The sequence below is a fragment of the Pollachius pollachius genome (genome assembly GCF_949987615.1).
Source record: "Pollachius pollachius genome assembly, chromosome: 18".
Taxonomy (NCBI): domain Eukaryota; kingdom Metazoa; phylum Chordata; class Actinopteri; order Gadiformes; family Gadidae; genus Pollachius; species Pollachius pollachius.
Window position 1 is genome coordinate 10,729,022 of NC_136951.1, and position 17,885 is coordinate 10,746,906.

A 17,885-nucleotide genomic window follows, 5' to 3' on the forward strand; every position below is an offset into this window, starting at 1 on the left:
TTGATTTATTGTAATCGTTTCTTACTGCAGTAGAGGGGAGGGATAATGGGGTGGTACCGGAAGTTACCAGGTTTGATAGCTAGCGCTGTATTTCATAGTTAATATTATCTGTATTTCATAGGTTATATGCACAGGATTATAAAGTCCATTTGCTATGTATTTCATAGTTCATTTGAGTGTATTTCATGGTTCATCAGCTCTGTAGTTCATGGTTCATAACCTCTGTATTTCATGGTTCATAACCTCTGTATTTCATGGTTAATCAGCTCTGTATTTCATGGTTTACAAGCTCTGTATTTCATGCTTTATAACCTCCGTATTTCATGCTTTATAACCTCTGTATTTCATGGTTCCTCAGCTCTGTATTTCATGATTCATCAGCTCTGTGTTTCATGGTTCCTCAACTCTGTGTTTCATGGTTCATCAGCTCTGTGTTTCATGGTTCATCAGCTCTGTGTTCCATGGTTCATCAGCTCTGTGTTTAATGGTTCATCAGTTCTGTGTTTCATGGTTTATAACCTCTGTGTTCCTGTGTATTTCCCAGGTCTCTGGCCAGAGGAGTGGTATGAAGGAGTGTGTGAGATCGCCACCAAGTCGCCTCTCCTCACCTTCCCCAGCGGTGAGCCTCTACGCTCGGAGCTGCAGTACAACTCGGCCCTCAAGAACGACACTGTCACTGCGGTAAGCAGAAGAAAAACATACACACACACACACACACACACTTAAGAAGAAGGTTGTGAAGTGTGTGCACACAGTTCAACGTGCACATACACTTGACAATAAACGCTTACACCTTGTTTCTTGTTCCTGGGACAAGGGGCTGAATCTTATGCGTGACCAAAGTTTCCAATTCTTAGTTTTTCCTGGGTTGCCTTCAGTTAGTGATGACAACAGTTTCAACACAGTTGAAATATAAAAACAGCATAATCTTATAAACATATGATTGCCATTAAGTCATAATTTGCCTATCATGGCGGACTGGAGTTCCTTCTGAAATGAACTGATATACCAATGCACTGAATCGAGAATCAATCTCAAATCGATCATCGTTTAAAATTAAGAATCAAAAATGAACCAAATCACAAGATCCCGAAAGATTCCCACCCCTGCCTATGAATGTGCCTTCAGCGACCTAACAAAGCGCTCTAGAACCTGTGTTGATGAACCGCTGACTAACCGACTGCACGGGGGCTGTGATGTCTCAGGCGGAGCTCAACGACCTGCGCAGCACCATCATCAACCTGCTGGACCCCCCGCCCGAGGTGGTGGGGCTCATCCACAAGCTGGACTTCGCCATGTCCACCTACCTGCTGTCCGTCTACAGGCTGGAGTATATGAGGTTAGCTGGGGGGAACACACACACACACACACACACATCTGGCTGCTCTGCAGGGCCGGGACAAGTGGGGCTGTGCGTTGTGTTTATGGCTTGTTTAATGATGCGCGTTTGCGTTGTATCCATTGCTCCTGAGGGTGTTTATTTCCATCCACCCTATGCTTGTGGATCTGGGGGGGCCCTTCATGTAGGTGTACATCGTTTGTGTTTTCTCCCAGGATGCTGCGGGCTCTAGACTCAGAGCGCTTCCAGGTCATGTTCCGGTACTTTGAGGACCGGGCCATCCAGAAGGATAAATCTGGTAGGCGGTAATAATGGAGTTATGCTACAAGGAAGAATTTAATTCACTTTATTGGTATAGCCTTTTATCACAGTTAGGCCATATATTTCTGTTTTTTTATGGTATTTATTTATTCATGGTTTTGTGTTGACCTGTAACCTGAACAGGGATGATGCAGTGTGTGATCGCTGTCGGGGACAAAGTGTTTGAAGTGTTCCTGCTGATGATGGCTGAAAAGGTAAGGAGAAATGAGCATTATAAGAATAACACCTACGATTTGAGACTTTGAGGGTAACGAGAGTGTTCATCGGTCACATGGAGGATCTGAAGCGGACCTCTACCTGGATAATGTATGAGTTGTTTTCTTCTTCAGGCCAAAACCAAAGGCCACGAGGAGGAGTTGGAGCGCCACGCTCAGTTCCTATTGGTCAACTTCAACCACATCCACAAGAGGATCCGCAGGGTGGCTGACAAATACCTGTCTGGGCTCGCCGAGACGTACGACACGCTGTCATACAGCAATCACTTATTTAACACGGGCCGTGCTGAAAACCTGCTCTGGGGAAATTAAATTAATCTCTCTCCCTCTCGTTCTTTGTCCTAACGGCGCCTCTTTCTACTCTCTTTTCTTGCTCTATTTATCTGTCTATCTCTTACTTCTCCTTTTTTCTGTCTCTCTTTCCTTCCTTCTTCCTTCCTTCCTTCCTTCCTTCCCTAGTTTCCCTCACTTGCTGTGGAGTGGGCGGGTTCTGAGGACCATGCTGGACATCCTGCAGACCCTGTCCCTGTCACTCAGCGCAGTAGGTCCCACTCATGACCAACCAGTCTTTCTTCTTCCACCTCTCAGTGCCACAATGGACCGCTTAAACCGGACATTAACGTGGACACCCATGATGTGTTTTTTGCTCTGCAGGACATTCATAAAGATCAACCGTACTACGATATCCCAGACACACCCTACAGGATCACCGTACCGGATACGTACGAGGCCAGAGAGGTAACTCGATCCATTTCTCGCCTAACAGAGCAAGCCGTTAACAATGCCAGGGTTCAATTCCCACCAGGGCCAACAATGCTAAGAATGTGTGTGTGTGTACATTATATTGTACGACGCTTTGGATAGTACTGTCTATTCAAATGAGCGTTTTTCACCTATGGCGGCCATCTTGTTGCCATGATGAACAAATGTATTCTGCGTTCGGTTCCCTCACCCTGCAAACGTTTAGAACCAAGATGGCCACCTTGTGAATAAGGCCCGTGGCTCATTTATTTAATTGTCAAATACACGAGAATTGCTCATTCATTGAGAAGAAGCAATGTGTAAAGACAAGATTTGTGTTTATCAGTTCAAACGTATATACTACCTTTACGTCTGGTGTGTAGAGCATAGTGAAGGACTTTGCTGCACGCTGTGGGGAGATCCTCAAGGAAGCTATGAAATGGGCGCCGTCCGTCACCAAGTCCCACCTGCAGGTACGCCCCCCGCTCTGATCAGAGCCGCTTCACCTTCAGCTGGTATAGGCTTCAAGTCTGCTCCGGTCCAAACATTTAATGCAAATGCATGAACTAAAAGTTGTTAATGCTCCTATTACTAGGATTTTGGGAATTTGTTGTGTTTTAGTGACTCACCTGGGTATGGATGCCACAATTAACCCTGCAAACTATTGGGTTTAAAGTGGGGCTTAAATCCTATGCCTTTTGATTTTTTTTTCTTTTGTAACCGATGGATCTTTTCTTCTTTTTAGGAGTATCTGAACAAGCACCAGAACTGGGTGTCGGGTCTCTCCCAGCACACAGGCCTCGCTATGGCCACAGAGAGTATCCTTCACTTTGCTGGCTACAACAGACAGAGCACAACACTGGGGGTGCGTAATGCCTAGAATTAAAATAATCTAAGATAACCTTTATTTATTTACTGTATGTATTCAGTTGTGTCACACAAATATATATAATTGATTAGTGTAGCAGAAGATCATACCTTGTTCAACACTAGGAACTAGGGCAGTAGGGAAACCAAAGAAGATCTTGGTCTACTGAAATTCCACCTCCTCTTTCGACCAATCGATTTGGTCGAAGAATCAACAAACAAGGAGAATTTGATCGGACTAGCAAAATTTAACAACCGACCAGAAGGTGTCTGCCCTAATTAGAACGGCAGGATCCTGAGACTATAGCCCTGTGTGACACCGGAATGTTATTCTCTATTCATTATGCATTATTCACCTGTGTCATTGCTCTGATGCCTGGTCCTTTATTGCTCCCCTCGTTCATATAGACCACCCAGCTCACTGAAAGACCCACCTGTGTGAAGAAGGACTACTCTAACTTCATGGCCTCTCTGAACCTCAGGAACAGATACGCGGGAGAGGTAAGTGCCAACCAACTACTAAAGGCATGCATCATGCTGACCCCGCTCCTCTCACCCTCTGTGTTCCCTTGTTCCCCGCAGGTCTCTGGGATGATCCACTTCTCCCAGGTGGTGCGGGGTCATTCGGACCTCAGCCGGCTGATGGTGAAGCTGATGGGGGAGGCGCTGGACAGCGGGCAGCCTGAAGCCTTCACAGAGGCCATGTTCAAACTCGCTGCCTTGCTCATCACCACCAAAGGTTTTCCGTCCGTTTTTTTACCTCCCGTTAATTTGTTTAGGTGTTTTTGTTAAATAGATTTGTAAGTCATCATTGGTCCTCTCCAGCTCAACTGCTATAGCGTGGTGTACTGCTTGTGTGAAGGGTTCAATTCCCACTGGGGGCCACCCGTGCGCAAGTGCACACACTCACGGCGGTGAAGGACCCTCACAATTAAAACAAATGTAAATGTATTCATAGTGACGCGCAGTGTTTTGTACCAAAATGCAAACAATGCATGTTCAATGTATATTCATGTTGTGGTGATCCTTTCTTGTTGGGTGGTGTGCTGTGGGCACCGTCCCTCCAGACTTTGACCCCCAGCTCCTGCACCATCTCTGCTGGTCGCCCATCAGGATGTTCACCGAGCACGGCATGGAGACGGCCGTCGCCTGCTGGGAGTGGCTGCTGGCAGCGCGCACCGGCATCGAAGTTCCTGTAGGGATACCATCTTTTAGTGTTTTACTTGACCCCCTTCTGTATTTTAAAGAGTGAGGCCGGATCTATCCATCTTGCGTCGTCGCTGACACCCATTTGTGATATCACAAGTGTATTGATTTTGAAATTGCTTATAAAAACCATCACACCTTGTGGTAAAAAGAAGTGGTCCTCTAAAGTAACAAGTAAAGTTTTAGAGATATTGATTGGGGAAGAAAATCGTTATATATTATCCAAAATGGTACAGAATCTATATTGATCGTTTTGGCACTTAGAAATCGTTGTAACATCATATCATGAGGTCCCTGCCCGATTCCTGTCCCTAATATTGTCCATCCCCCCTCTCTCTGTCTGTGTGTTGCTGTGTAGTTCATGCGTGAGATGGCGGGGGCGTGGCAGATGACAGTGGAGCTGAAGATGGGCTTGTTCTCAGACGCCAAGGTGGAGGCAGACCCCCTGGCTGCCTCCGAGGAGAGCCAGCCTGTCCCCTGCCCCCCTGATGTCACTCCACACCACATCTGGATTGAGGTAAACTCCCACAGAGTGAATGTGTGGGTCTCGGTGATCATTCCACCTAGAAGATGCACTGAGACACAATCTGCTGTATTCCAATGGTCATTCCACAGCCTTTACACTCACTCCTTGCTTCCTGAATCTCCAGATGTATTCCTTGATTGTCGTTTGTTCCCATTAACCCAATATGTAGTAAGCTAAGAAGCATAAAGCAGCCATCGAAGTGGCTTCGGACAGAGGATAGAATCACTTCCTGCACATGAAGTCAGTCAGACCCGCACCCATAAGGCAGGTTGTCCGAAGGTTGCAATTGGTTGAGATCTTCAGCCGTCGTCATCGTCTTTAATGACCTAAACGAAGCAGCTCAGCTCATCCACTAAGTGTTAATCTCATCAAGGGCGTAGTGAACAAGCGATGGCGGGAGGACGTAGGAAACGCAACACGGCCTCAATAGACGAGGTGCCTCACATTCCTTCTCCTTCGTAGTTCCTAGTGCAGCGGTTTGAGATAGCAAAGTACTCGAGTGCGGATCAGGTGGAGATCTTCGGCAGTCTCCTCCAGCGCTCACTGTCTCTCAACGTGGGCGGGAACAAGAGCAGCCTGAACCGCCACGTGGCCGCCATCGGATCCCGCTTCAGGTACACACACCCATACATACATACAAACACACATAGATTCACACACACGCACCCGTGCACACAGTTGTTTTTCCTTGATTTTGTCAATATTTTGGCTTTTATGTGTTTATGATCATTTCTTTCTTCAGCTTGTATAGTTTATATATTAGGTGACGTGTGGGGCAGGATATTGCAGTTCAAAGAGTCATAGCCTACATTTTGGTATCCTTGAGCAAGATGCCCTCACCCACAACTCCTGTGGGTTAAGAGTTCAGTGACATCACCTTGGACAAAGGGGTCTGCTAAATTATTAATAATGAGTAATTGTATAGTAATAGTAATTGTATGCTTTTACCATTTTTCAAAATTATAATTTTTTTAAAATTATAGTCTAAATTTTTCTCTGTAATAACTAATGTCCCGCAGGCTGCTAACGCTGGGACTGGCTCTGCTCCACTCGGACGTGGTCACCAACACCACAATCAGGAACGTGCTCCGTGAGAAGATCTACTCCACAGCGTTTGATTACTTCAGGTATTGACACCAATAACTGAACACACACATGGATTGTTTTTCTGAAACACTGACGTATTTCTCTTCTCCATTGACATTTCCGCCCGCTAAATCAAAGTACAAAGTGTTACCCTCGGAAATTGCGTTATTATTATTATTTACTTTACCATACAGTAGGCTCCACAGAATATTCTTTGAATAGTTAATCTGTTTATAGTGAGGAATGAGCCCAATCACAATATCGGAACAAACAATTTTAGTAATTGCTAATCCCTTTCAGACCTCTCAACAAAGTCCATTTTCTGAGTCATTCTCATACAAACGTCATTACTTGTACATTTGTCCAATCACACAATTCCCGTTCCATACTGACCCTTGAACTTACCCCCCCCCCCCCTCGTCCCCAGCGTTGCCCCTAAGTTCCCCACCCAGGGGGACAAGCACCTGCGGGAGGACATCAGCATCATGACGCGCTTCTACGCCAGCATCCTCTCGGACAAGAAGTACCTGGCCGCGTGCCACCTGGTGCCCCCCGGTGAGCTCTGCACCACGCCCGCGCAGAGCAGCCTCTCTGCCGGGATATTCGGATCGCTAATCGTGTCCAGCACCTCTCCGATTTCCCTCCTAAGTAAGCTTACCGCGGTAAAGACCGGCTGCCACTCGCCTGCTGCAAGGGCATGATGGTGTTTTATTTTTCTTCATATTTTTCATCATTTTTTGTATTTTTTCATCATTTTTTTATTTTTTCATTTTTGCTGCCGCCAACTCAAATTCTCCGCCGTTATCCTCACTGGCCTCGTTTTTTTTATTGTTCGGATTTTACTTTTTTGATGTGTATATTTTATTTTCCTCAACTTGCTTTTGCTGTCTGGTTCTCTCCTATCTCTCTTTACTCTCATTCTGTCTCTTCTCCAGAGGGTTTTATTATAGCATTGCATTTCCTTTCTTATGTGTGCTCCTCCAAAGGGCTTTACACAAAGCAAATAAAATAAAACAAGCACTTGAAACTAAAGATCAGACCAGTCAGAGCAGTACACTAGACAGTAAATCAACAAATGAAACAATGCATATGTCACAAAGTAAATACAATTATAAGGAAAACTAATTAAAATTATCAAACATTTGGTGCTAAGAGACCAGGATCTAAATTGAAGGCATCAGTTTGACTTTCGACTCTCTCTCTCTCTCTCTCTCTCTCTCTCTCTCTCTCTCTCTCTCTGTTGCTCTCTATCTCTGTTACTCTCTCTCTCACTCTCGCTCTTCCCTCCCCCGGCCATGAGGATAAGCATGAATTTGTCACCGCGCTACATGTATGGTCATCATCGCGTCTGCACGCTTCACCCCGCTCTCACCTCCCCCTTGCCTGCCCTAAAGAAGAGGACAACGAAGACGAAGGCAGAGGAAGATGTTTCAGACACTACTGATGGATCTACTTCCGTTGATGATGAAGATGATCCAACGACAAGCAACCTCCTCTCCATTCTCATTACACAACTCCCTGTTCGAGGTAGAAGAGTCCCTCGGACCACAGATACCAGATGAACTTCATCCACAAGCCTTCTCTTGTGAAGGTCTTTGTATCTGTGGTTCAGGATTGACCCTACGTCTCCAACCCATGACCCTGTGTCACATTGAGCCATCCTTTAAAACTGCATGACCGTCTAAAGAAAAAGAAGCAAAAAAAAGCCTGACTCGTGGATGCAACTCATTGAGCTCTCAGTAATCTTCCCCTTCACCCGATCATCAAACACCCATCAATGTGCATCATTTTTACCATGTGATCTGTTGGATGTTTGTATCTGTGTCTGTGTTTGGTTTTACTCACATGTGGGATTCACTGGTTTTGGCTAGAAAACATTGGGTAGAAGATATTATATTCTTTCAAGCAATCTGCTACTAAAACTGCTTACTTTATTTAGTATGTGTTTGACACCATTCTAACACGATTATATGCAACACTTTATAATGCTTATAGGGCAATATTGATTCTGCTCCATTCAGAACTAGAGATCTTTCATGTCATTGAAAAAGATCATATCTTTAAATGGATATGTAGGAATAGGAGACACGAACAGTACCAGCAGTTCCTTATAGGCACATTTACAGTGTTAATTCAAATTCAGAATACTTCATCACTGCTTAACTGGAAATTCAGTCTATGAGACAAAGAGTAGGCCTTTCAGTTTGTCCTCCCGGCCCGCTCTTAATCGCTGTGTCTGTGTGTGCGTGCTACCAGACAATCAGGACCCGTCCATGAACAGCCTATCGGTGATGAACGCCCCGGACCTCCGGAGCAACGCGGACTCCAGCGCCCGCTCCCAGGCGAGCGGCCAGGGCTGGATCAACTCCTACCCTCTGTCCAGCGGCATGTCCACCGCCTCCAAGAAGTCCGGTACGCTAGCACATGTTAACGTTTGAGTTGATCGTCATTTGGTTATTGGGCAGAGGGTTTTAAACAAAGTGACCTGCATGTCAGGCAGAGAAAACAGTGAATGGAGTCAATGCAAAAATATTCAAATAAAAAAAGATGCTGTACAAACTATTGGGGACTGAGTGTAGAGCCTTGTGGGACACCACGTTGTTATTCTCCCTTTAATATGCAGTCCTTGCTCCAAACGGCTTTCTCTGTACACCAAAAGACATTTGAAGAAACTATTTGTATGGAGATCTTGTTTCAACCCCTCCGGCTTCCTCTCTTAGGCATGTCCAAGAAGAGCAACCGAGGGACCCAGCTGCACAAGTACTACATGAAGCGCAGAACGCTGCTGCTCGCCCTGCTGGTGAGCATCCGGAAGCACACCCACTCTCCCTTGCTTCCACCAGAAACCAAATCTCTCATGTGTTCCAATCTCAAATAAACGGTATACCTGATGCATGTATGCATCTTCTTCTCCTTCTTTATCGAACATCGTCTCCCCCCCCTTTGTCTCCCTCCGTCTCCCTCACCTCCCACCCCCTCAGGCCAGTGAGATCGAGCGGCTGACCACGTGGTACAACCCGCTGTCCACCCAGGAGCTGGCCATCTCCACGGAGCAGTCCCTGGAGACCAGCATCGCCAACTGGAGGTCCAAGTACATCAGCCTGACGGAGAAGCAGTGGAAGGACAACGTCAACCTGGCCTGGGGCATCGCGCCCTACCTGGCCATGCAGCTGCCCCCCAGGTAGACCGTCGCTGGTCCTCTGTATCGCTGTCTCTTTGACTTTTTCTATCGCTCTCTCTCTCACACTCCCTCTCGCGCTCTCTCTCGCAATCTCTGTCTGTCTGTCTGTCTGTCTGTTTGTCTGTCTGTCTGTGTCTTTCGCTCTCGCTCTCTACTCTCTCCCATTAAATCGCACATAGCAAAACATGAGTTGTATCCCCAGGTTTAAGAACGAGGCAATCGTAGCGGAGGTGACCCGGCTAGTGAGGTTGGACCCCGGGGCGGTCAGTGACGTCCCTGAGGCGGTCAAGGTGAGCCGTCCCACTGGCCTGGAGCTCCAGGACCACTCACACACACCTGTCTGGAGGGGGAGCAAGAGATAGAACTACGAGCCCATCCAGACAACATTGAGTATTGCGCGCTGTATACACATTTGTATTCATTGATGAATTAATATTATCAAATAAGAATACCACAGACAGCTTCACAAATATTGAACACCAATATGTTAGACAAAAGCAGGCCGATCTCATTCACCACTGTGCTTGTAGACCTCTGTCTCCTATACTAGATGAGGCCCTGATCAGACAGATTCATCATAACGCTGTATGGCGGTAGCTGACCCCTGCCTGTTTGTCTCCAACCCCCACCCCCCCCCCCCCCCGCGCCTCTCTCTCTCTCTCTCTCTCTCTCTCTCTCTCTCTCTCTCTCTCTCTCTCTCTCTCTCTCTCTCTCTCTCTCTCTCTCTCTCTCTCTCTCTCTCTCTCTCTCTCTCTCTCTAGTTCCTGGTGACCTGGCACACCATCGACGCCGACTCCCCCGAGCTCAGCCACATCCTGTGCTGGGCGCCGGCCGACCCCCCCACCGGCCTCTCCTACTTCTCCTCCATGTACCCCCCCCACCCGCTCACGGCCCAGTACGGCGTCAAGGTGCTGCGCTCCTTCCCCCCGGTGAGGCGTCCACTGGCTGGGCCCCCCCCCCCCCCTGCCCACCCTTCTTCTTCTGATGTCAGAGTGGCGGAGTGTAATCGATCAAAATGGAGATGATTGTTTGTGACACCAATAGTGTTCAACACAAAGGGTTAGGACGTTGATGAAGAATAATTATATTTTATTTACACAAAATATTGAATTGAATTTAAGAGCATGATCCTGGGAAGATACAGGCAGTAAAGTTACCAAACATACATTCAGTACAAACTTTGACATCGTGGGTAGTAAATACAAAGGAAACATAGGTGAGGGGCTCATGGCGGGAGTAACAAAGTGACTTGCATTAGACTAAGAAGAAGGATACATCTGCAAGGCTGCAAGGCGGTTAAAGGAATTTTACAATACAAAGAAGTCTTTAGCTCGGCGTGGCCTTAGTGCCAGACTACAAAGGCCTTTATGATTGATTCGTGATGATGTGAACAAGGTTTATATAATTTGTCGATATTTTGTATAAACATTACAATTAATTATTCCACAACAGATGTGCATGTTGCAGAGTTTCAAGGAGGATAATAACGTGGTATCATCATTGTCAGACGGCTTTTGAACGTGATTTTGTTGTTTTTGGACTCCAGGACGCCATCCTGTTCTACATCCCCCAGATCGTGCAGGCCCTCCGCTACGACAAGGTGCAGTACTAGCCAGACCCCTCCCTGCTGTTAGCAGTTGTGTAGGGCTTCGATGGGGGCCAATTCGTGGGTTTGTCAATTGACAGAAAACTGATTAAAACTATTTACAGCTTATCAAAATTATTGTATTTTAGCAATCAATTGGTTTTCTGTGACTATTTAACTTTTTTATAATAATACACAAATATATACGTTTTCATATTTTTCCTCTTAATGAGTCAAAGCATTTTGGGCTCCAGGGAGATGGTCATTTGCCATGATTTGTCATTACTTAATCATCACGTATAGAACACAAATATTTTATTTCATACATTATTATGGCCAACAGAAGGGTGAAGCTTCAGCCATAGCAGACAACTCCATATCCCAGCTCTTGGCTCTGTCAGTTAGCATGGTGAGCCCGTTGACCCTGACATGGGCTCTGAGCATTGAGAGGTACTGACGGGGCTGGGACCCTCTGTCCCTCCCAGATGGGCTACGTGAGGGAGTACATCCTGTGGGCGGCCCAGACCTCCCAGCTGCTCGCCCACCAGTTCATCTGGAACATGAAGACCAACATCTACCTGGACGAAGAGGCGCACCACAAAGACCGTAAGCTGCGGACCTAGCTTCAGATGTTCTGGTGATGCACACACCAGCATGGATGGGCTCCCCTTTATGTCATTTTTTCCGATCCTATCAAATGTATTGTATTAACAAAGATTAGTTATTGCATTAGGGCATTTATTGTCATTTTCTTCTTGTTTATATTTGCTTTCCCTGTGATTTTGAAATTCAAACCATGGAATTCTTCAGATGCATTGAAATGCCTCCTCATGTTATATAGTATGTTCCATACCCTTAAAACATTTATTTTTACCTTAAAAAAAAGAAATACATACTTTTATAGGTAGTATCCATCATCTCTTCCTCTGCCCCACACACGCGTACGCCCTGCTACAGCACATCCTATTGGCATGGTCAGCACCTTTAGCATGGTTAGCATTTGTGTTAGTGTTGTTAGCCCAGTAAACCCATTACACCCCCCCCCCCCCCCTCCCCCATTACGATACACCTCCGTCCGTGCAGCCGACATAGGGGAGCTGCTAGAGGAGATGGTGGAGGAGATCACGGGCTCTCTGTCCGGTCCAGCCAAGGACTTCTACCAGCGGGAGTTTGACTTCTTCAACAAGATTACCAACGTCTCCGCCCTCATCAAGTTAGTATTGTTATGGCAACAATACAAACACATTTAAATTAGTAGAAATTGATCAAGGGGGGTGCATAAGATCATGTAATGCATTCCAGTGGTTTTAATTTTCACCGAATAGGCTTTCTATGGACACGTGTAAAGTTGTATTTGGTTTCTGTGTGTAGTATTTTATCTATGGGGAGTACTCTATCTGTTCTTAGTATTTGACCTTAGTGCTAGGGTACTCTTAACACCATGCACCTCAGCGGTGTCTGCTTCAGGCTTCTCATCTTCGTCTTTCTCACCTGCCTCGACCTCAGGCCCATTCCAAAGGGAGAGGAGAGGAAGAGGGCTTGCCTCAAAGCCCTGTCAGACATTAAGGTCCAGCCAGGTAATCAACCGTACCCTCGTCAACCTCCCGATAAATCCAACACTTATCCATTCACGTGTTTGCTTTGTGACATGTTCAAGTATTCCTTGATTTGCATGATTGATTGATTTCATGTACTTATTTATATATGTATTATGTATTTATGAATGTATGTATAGATGTAATTATTTATGTATTTATGATTGTATGTATTTATTGATGTTTTTATGAATGTATTTATGATTGTATGTATGTATTGATGTATTTATGATTGTATGTATGTATTGATGTATTTATTTATATATTTATGAATGTATTTATTGATCTATTTATGACTGTATGTGTTTGTTGTCGTCTACAGGCTGTTACCTACCCAGTAACCCTGAAGCTATAGTTCTGGACATTGACTACAAGTCTGGGACGCCGATGCAGAGGTAACACACAGCAGCTGTTTGTATTCCAAATTGATTTGTACTATTTAGCTTTATTTGCCCTACCCCCCACCTACTCCTTAATGTCATTAAGGAGTAGGTGGGGGGTAGGGCATCTTGCTCTAGGATGCAGGTAGGTAGCTAGGTAGCAGACATTGGGGATTGAACCCAGTACCTCTCAGGTAGGAGGAACATCCTGGCCACTCAGATGATCCTGCCTTGTTTAACCTCATTTTTTTTACGTTCATTTTTTCGTCACCGTTTGCATACGATTCCTGTGTGTACAACATGTTCTGTTCTCTGTGGCGTGTGTCCTCCCCAGTGCTGCCAAGGCGCCCTACCTGGCCAAGTTCAAGGTGAAGCGCTACGGGGTGAGCGAGCTGGAGAAGGAGGGGCTCCGCTGCCCCACCGACTCCCCAGACGAGGGAGACGAGGGCTCGGACGTAGCGCGCCGGATCTGCTGGCAGGCCGCCATCTTTAAAGTGGGAGACGACTGTAGACAGGTAGGATGCTACGCTGTGCTGGGCTAGGCTAGGCTTCCTTTTTATTCATAGTGTAATATTCTCATTGTCATTATTATCATGTGTACAGCTTATTGATTTATTTTTGCTTTGCATTTTGCGTATTTTATATATATATATTAGTCCTTTGTTGTGTTAGTTAGTACATTTTGATCTATGTTTACTGTATTGTTGCTTGTTTACTGTACCTGGCTCCTTTAAACAGCCTCCCGTGATAAATAAAGGTTTGATGGATTGATTAAGCGCTCCACTATGCTAAGCTACACCATGCTACACTACATTATGCTAAACAGCACTATGTAGCTCCCTGATCGTTTTATTAAGCGCTTCTCTAGCAAAAATGGCCACAGTTAATCCACTATAGATGTGTGCCGACTCCTTCATTCACTATCACTATCACCATCATCACTCTCACCATCACTCTCACTATCACTATCACTATCACTATCACTATCACCATCACTCTCACCATCACCATCACTCTCACTATCATCACTATCACCATCACCATCACCATCACCATCACTCTCACCATCATCACTATCACTATCACCATCACCATCACTCTCACCATCACCATCACTCTCACCATCATCACTATCACCATCACCATCACCATCACCATCAGTATCACCATCACCATCACCATAACTCTCACCATCACCATCACCATCACTCTCACCATCACCATCACCATCACTCTCACCATCATCACTATCACCATCACCATCACCATCACTATCACTATCACTATCACTCTCACCATCACCATCACCATCACCATCACCATCACCATCACCATCACCATCACCATCACCATCACTCTCACTCTCACTCTCACTCTCACCATCACCATCACTATCACTATCACTATCACCATCATCACCATCACCATCACCATCACCATCACCATCACCATCACCATCACTATCCCTGAGAGTCTTCCAGCTGCCCTGACGCTCTCCTTGTTTGTGACGGCGTGCTCCCGCTGCAGGACATGTTGGCTCTGCAGATCATCGGCCTGTTCAAGAACATCTTCCAGCTGGTGGGCCTGGACCTCTTCGTGTTCCCCTACAGAGTGGTGGCCACCGCCCCGGGGGTAAACAACAACAACAAAAACAAAAATAGGCTCTAACCTCCTGTCTTTTCGTTTGCATGCATGACTTCTTATCAGCTGACAGGGTTACAAAATAAACCACAACCTGGAGGCACTTCTTTAAAGCGGTGTCAGGGGGTTAGGTTCTCCTTTAACTGTCTGTCTTTTTGTTTATTTGTCTGTGTATTTGTTTGTCTTCTGTTGTCCCCAGTGTGGCGTGATCGAGTGCATCCCCGACTGTAAGTCCCGGGACCAGCTGGGCCGGCAGACAGACTTCGGGATGTACGACTACTTCAGGAACCAGTACGGGGACGAGTCCACCCTGGCCTTCCAGAAGGTGGGGACTACAGCTCTCTGTTGCACAATTCCTACCATATAAGGGCATTTAAAATGACCTAAACATCTGAAGACATAAAGGGCCCCTATTTTACCATCTGCTGTTGATGGGCTAATATAAGGGATTTCAAAATATTTCCCACAAGACCCTCCCACAAGTGGCAGTGTCCCCTCAAATATAGGATGATGGACAGGTCATCTCGAGCCCTGCCAGTTGATTCGACAGTCCACCCATCAACTCCTTCCAGCTGGTCGGACACTGACAAAGTGTGTTGTTACAAAGGCCTCATTTGATATTCTATATGAATTTAAAATGCTGACAATTCTTACAGCAGAGAAAGAAATTTACTTCCTGAAACGTTGCGTGTCAAACATCTAGGCCTTACTAAACGACCACAGAATGCACTTCTCCAATCCTTTACCTTCCTTTGCAGTTTTACGGCCATCATGTTGTTGTTATAATAATATGTATGTGCATTGTATGTATTGATGTATTGAATGTCAACATGTCACCTCAAGTGCCTCCCCCTCTCTCCCTCTCTCCCTCTCCCTCTCTCCTTCTCCCCCTCTCTCCCTCCCCCTCCCCCTCTCTCCCTCTCCCCCTCTCTCCCTCTCCCCCTCTCACCCTCTCCCCCTCTCTCCCCCTCTCTCTCTCTCCCATCAGGCCCGGTACAACTTCATCCGCAGCATGGCGGCCTACAGCCTCCTACTGTTCCTACTGCAGATCAAGGACCGGCACAACGGCAACATCATGCTGGACAGCAAGGGACACCTCATCCACATAGGTACCATTCGCTACTTAGCGTGGTGACGCTAAGTAGTCATCTATTTGCAACAAAGATAAATATATAAATTGTGTTATATACAAGGGGTAACGCCACAGGGGAAGTATTTTGGTCTTGCGTTATGTTTGTTATTGGCTTGATGGCTTTACCAACTTTAGTTATATGGCCAGAGAACGGCCAGAATAGGAGCATATACTTACAGGTCGTTTTTGAAGTGTCGTTTTTGAATATACATTTTTATTATATGTTGTTTGATAAACGTTTTACGTTGTTATCTACTTAACAAGGCAGTTGCAGATGTTTACAGTGACAAATGTTACTGTAATGAATAAAAGCTGTTGAATTACAGTGTCACCATAACTGTGCCCTTAAGGAGGATGTGATAGGGCCTTACATACTGCTATCTTAACCAACTATAGTCCTGGTCAGTGAATGGGGCTGGGCTGTAGCCAGATCACTGTGTGGGGAAGCCAACGTTTCCCATATTATGTGATGTGATTTTTTCTTTTCTTCCTGCGGCTCGGGTTGCTATTTATATTGTTCTCTGTTCTGCTTTGTTTATGTTTGATTTTAGAGAAATCTAACAGGAAGTCTGAGACAATGTTCATACAATTGAACATCCATTTCATAGTACACGCACTGTATGAGTTGCGATGTTATCGTGTCCTAATTATTATATTTAGTTCATGGAGGAAACTTCCAGTGATATTGTGCCCTGATTGGCCATCCCCCAGACTCATTATGTATAGAATATGTAAGTAGCAAAAATAATTGACCGCAGAAAGTTGGGAAGGCCCATTCAAGTGGAAAGAGCATTCTACAGCATTAAGAAGAGCCGTGTAAGAAACATGTTTATACAGAGTGCCCGTGGAGGCTGACTGTGTTCTGTGTTGTGCTGCAGACTTTGGCTTCATGTTCGAGAGCTCCCCCGGGGGGAACCTGGGCTGGGAGCCCGACATCAAGCTGACCGACGAGATGGTGATGATCATGGGGGGCAAGATGGAGGCAACGCCCTTCAAGTGGTTCATGGAGATGTGTGTCCGGGGCTACCTGGCCGTCAGGTGAGGAGCGAGCGAAGGGGATGTGCCACACGAGCAATCTCGACACTTAAGCCTGAGTGCTGGGCCTTCTGTATGCTAATGAAGTACAGTAGTAGCTCAGGGTTAAGCTTCTTGTTCTTCACTTGAGAAACCTTTAACGGGAAATTAATACTCCACTACATAAAAAATGTTTACCTTATCTCATCAGGTATTGGTTTTGCTGAAATTCTGTTGTATACAAATGTTGCACTTCGGTTTAATTATTGTATCTAACTTGTTACTTTTTAAGTAGAACAGGTTTTATAGTGGGGCTTAGTTATACAACCTACCAAAAAGGATGATTTTGTGCAAGGACTGGGGTGTTAACTGATAGATTGACCAAACACTAAGGTGAGGGCTTTGGGGACCTGTAGTTTGAGTCCTTCGTGACTCCTGTCTTACTGTGACCTCTCCGTGACCCCCCACAGACCCTACATGGATGCCGTGGTTTCCCTGGTAACACTGATGTTGGACACTGGCCTGCCTTGTTTCAGGGGACAGACCATCAAACTACTGAAGTGAGCACTAAGTGTACTAGAGGTGTACTACTTAGGGTCAAAGTTAAACACTAATGGTACTAGCTGTGTTTTACTTAGGGTAAAAGTGAAGGACTGAGTGTACTAGCTGTGTTCTAGCTAGGGTCAAAGTGAAGCAATAAAGTATTCTAGCCGTGTAGGGTAAAAGTGAAGATGTTTGGCTTTTTTTCTGTATCTGTAGCTGGAGTTTCATTTTCATCAGTTTTGGAAAATGATGTATTAGTCCTTTGTTGTGTTAGTTAGTACATTTTGATCTAATTCTTCTGAATGTTAAAACAAGTTGCTGTAAACGTTTCCATTTCCAGAGGCCGTTTTAACCCCCAGATGAGTGAGAAAGAGGCTGCAGCTTACATCATCAAAATCATCCAAAGTTGTTTCCTGAGCAGCAGGTAAGAATGGACACAAAAGACTATTAAGACACTTTGACTGTTTATTATTTTGACAATAGTGGGCTGGCTGCTAGCGATGGAGAGTCCAT

At 45.6% G+C, this 17,885-nt stretch overlaps 1 protein-coding gene across 1 annotated transcript in view; it reads left to right on the forward strand.

Annotated features, from left to right (window-relative positions):
* Nucleotides 1-17,885, forward strand: part of pi4kaa (phosphatidylinositol 4-kinase, catalytic, alpha a) — a 34,137-nt gene that overhangs the window by 14,091 nt on the left and 2,161 nt on the right. The window contains exons 21-53 of the mRNA XM_079755681.1: nt 545-681; nt 1,206-1,339; nt 1,555-1,637; nt 1,784-1,854; nt 1,990-2,114; nt 2,335-2,416; nt 2,530-2,613; nt 3,000-3,089; nt 3,362-3,481; nt 3,892-3,984; nt 4,066-4,222; nt 4,551-4,678; nt 5,048-5,206; nt 5,678-5,829; nt 6,235-6,342; nt 6,729-6,856; nt 8,558-8,713; nt 9,022-9,101; nt 9,283-9,482; nt 9,685-9,772; nt 10,244-10,411; nt 11,029-11,082; nt 11,553-11,673; nt 12,151-12,280; nt 12,574-12,644; nt 12,985-13,057; nt 13,377-13,557; nt 14,570-14,674; nt 14,883-15,008; nt 15,672-15,792; nt 16,694-16,853; nt 17,300-17,389; nt 17,713-17,796. Coding sequence (XP_079611807.1) covers nt 545-681; nt 1,206-1,339; nt 1,555-1,637; nt 1,784-1,854; nt 1,990-2,114; nt 2,335-2,416; nt 2,530-2,613; nt 3,000-3,089; nt 3,362-3,481; nt 3,892-3,984; nt 4,066-4,222; nt 4,551-4,678; nt 5,048-5,206; nt 5,678-5,829; nt 6,235-6,342; nt 6,729-6,856; nt 8,558-8,713; nt 9,022-9,101; nt 9,283-9,482; nt 9,685-9,772; nt 10,244-10,411; nt 11,029-11,082; nt 11,553-11,673; nt 12,151-12,280; nt 12,574-12,644; nt 12,985-13,057; nt 13,377-13,557; nt 14,570-14,674; nt 14,883-15,008; nt 15,672-15,792; nt 16,694-16,853; nt 17,300-17,389; nt 17,713-17,796 — 3,859 coding nt within the window. The remainder of the gene's footprint in view (nt 1-544; nt 682-1,205; nt 1,340-1,554; nt 1,638-1,783; nt 1,855-1,989; nt 2,115-2,334; nt 2,417-2,529; nt 2,614-2,999; nt 3,090-3,361; nt 3,482-3,891; nt 3,985-4,065; nt 4,223-4,550; nt 4,679-5,047; nt 5,207-5,677; nt 5,830-6,234; nt 6,343-6,728; nt 6,857-8,557; nt 8,714-9,021; nt 9,102-9,282; nt 9,483-9,684; nt 9,773-10,243; nt 10,412-11,028; nt 11,083-11,552; nt 11,674-12,150; nt 12,281-12,573; nt 12,645-12,984; nt 13,058-13,376; nt 13,558-14,569; nt 14,675-14,882; nt 15,009-15,671; nt 15,793-16,693; nt 16,854-17,299; nt 17,390-17,712; nt 17,797-17,885) is intronic.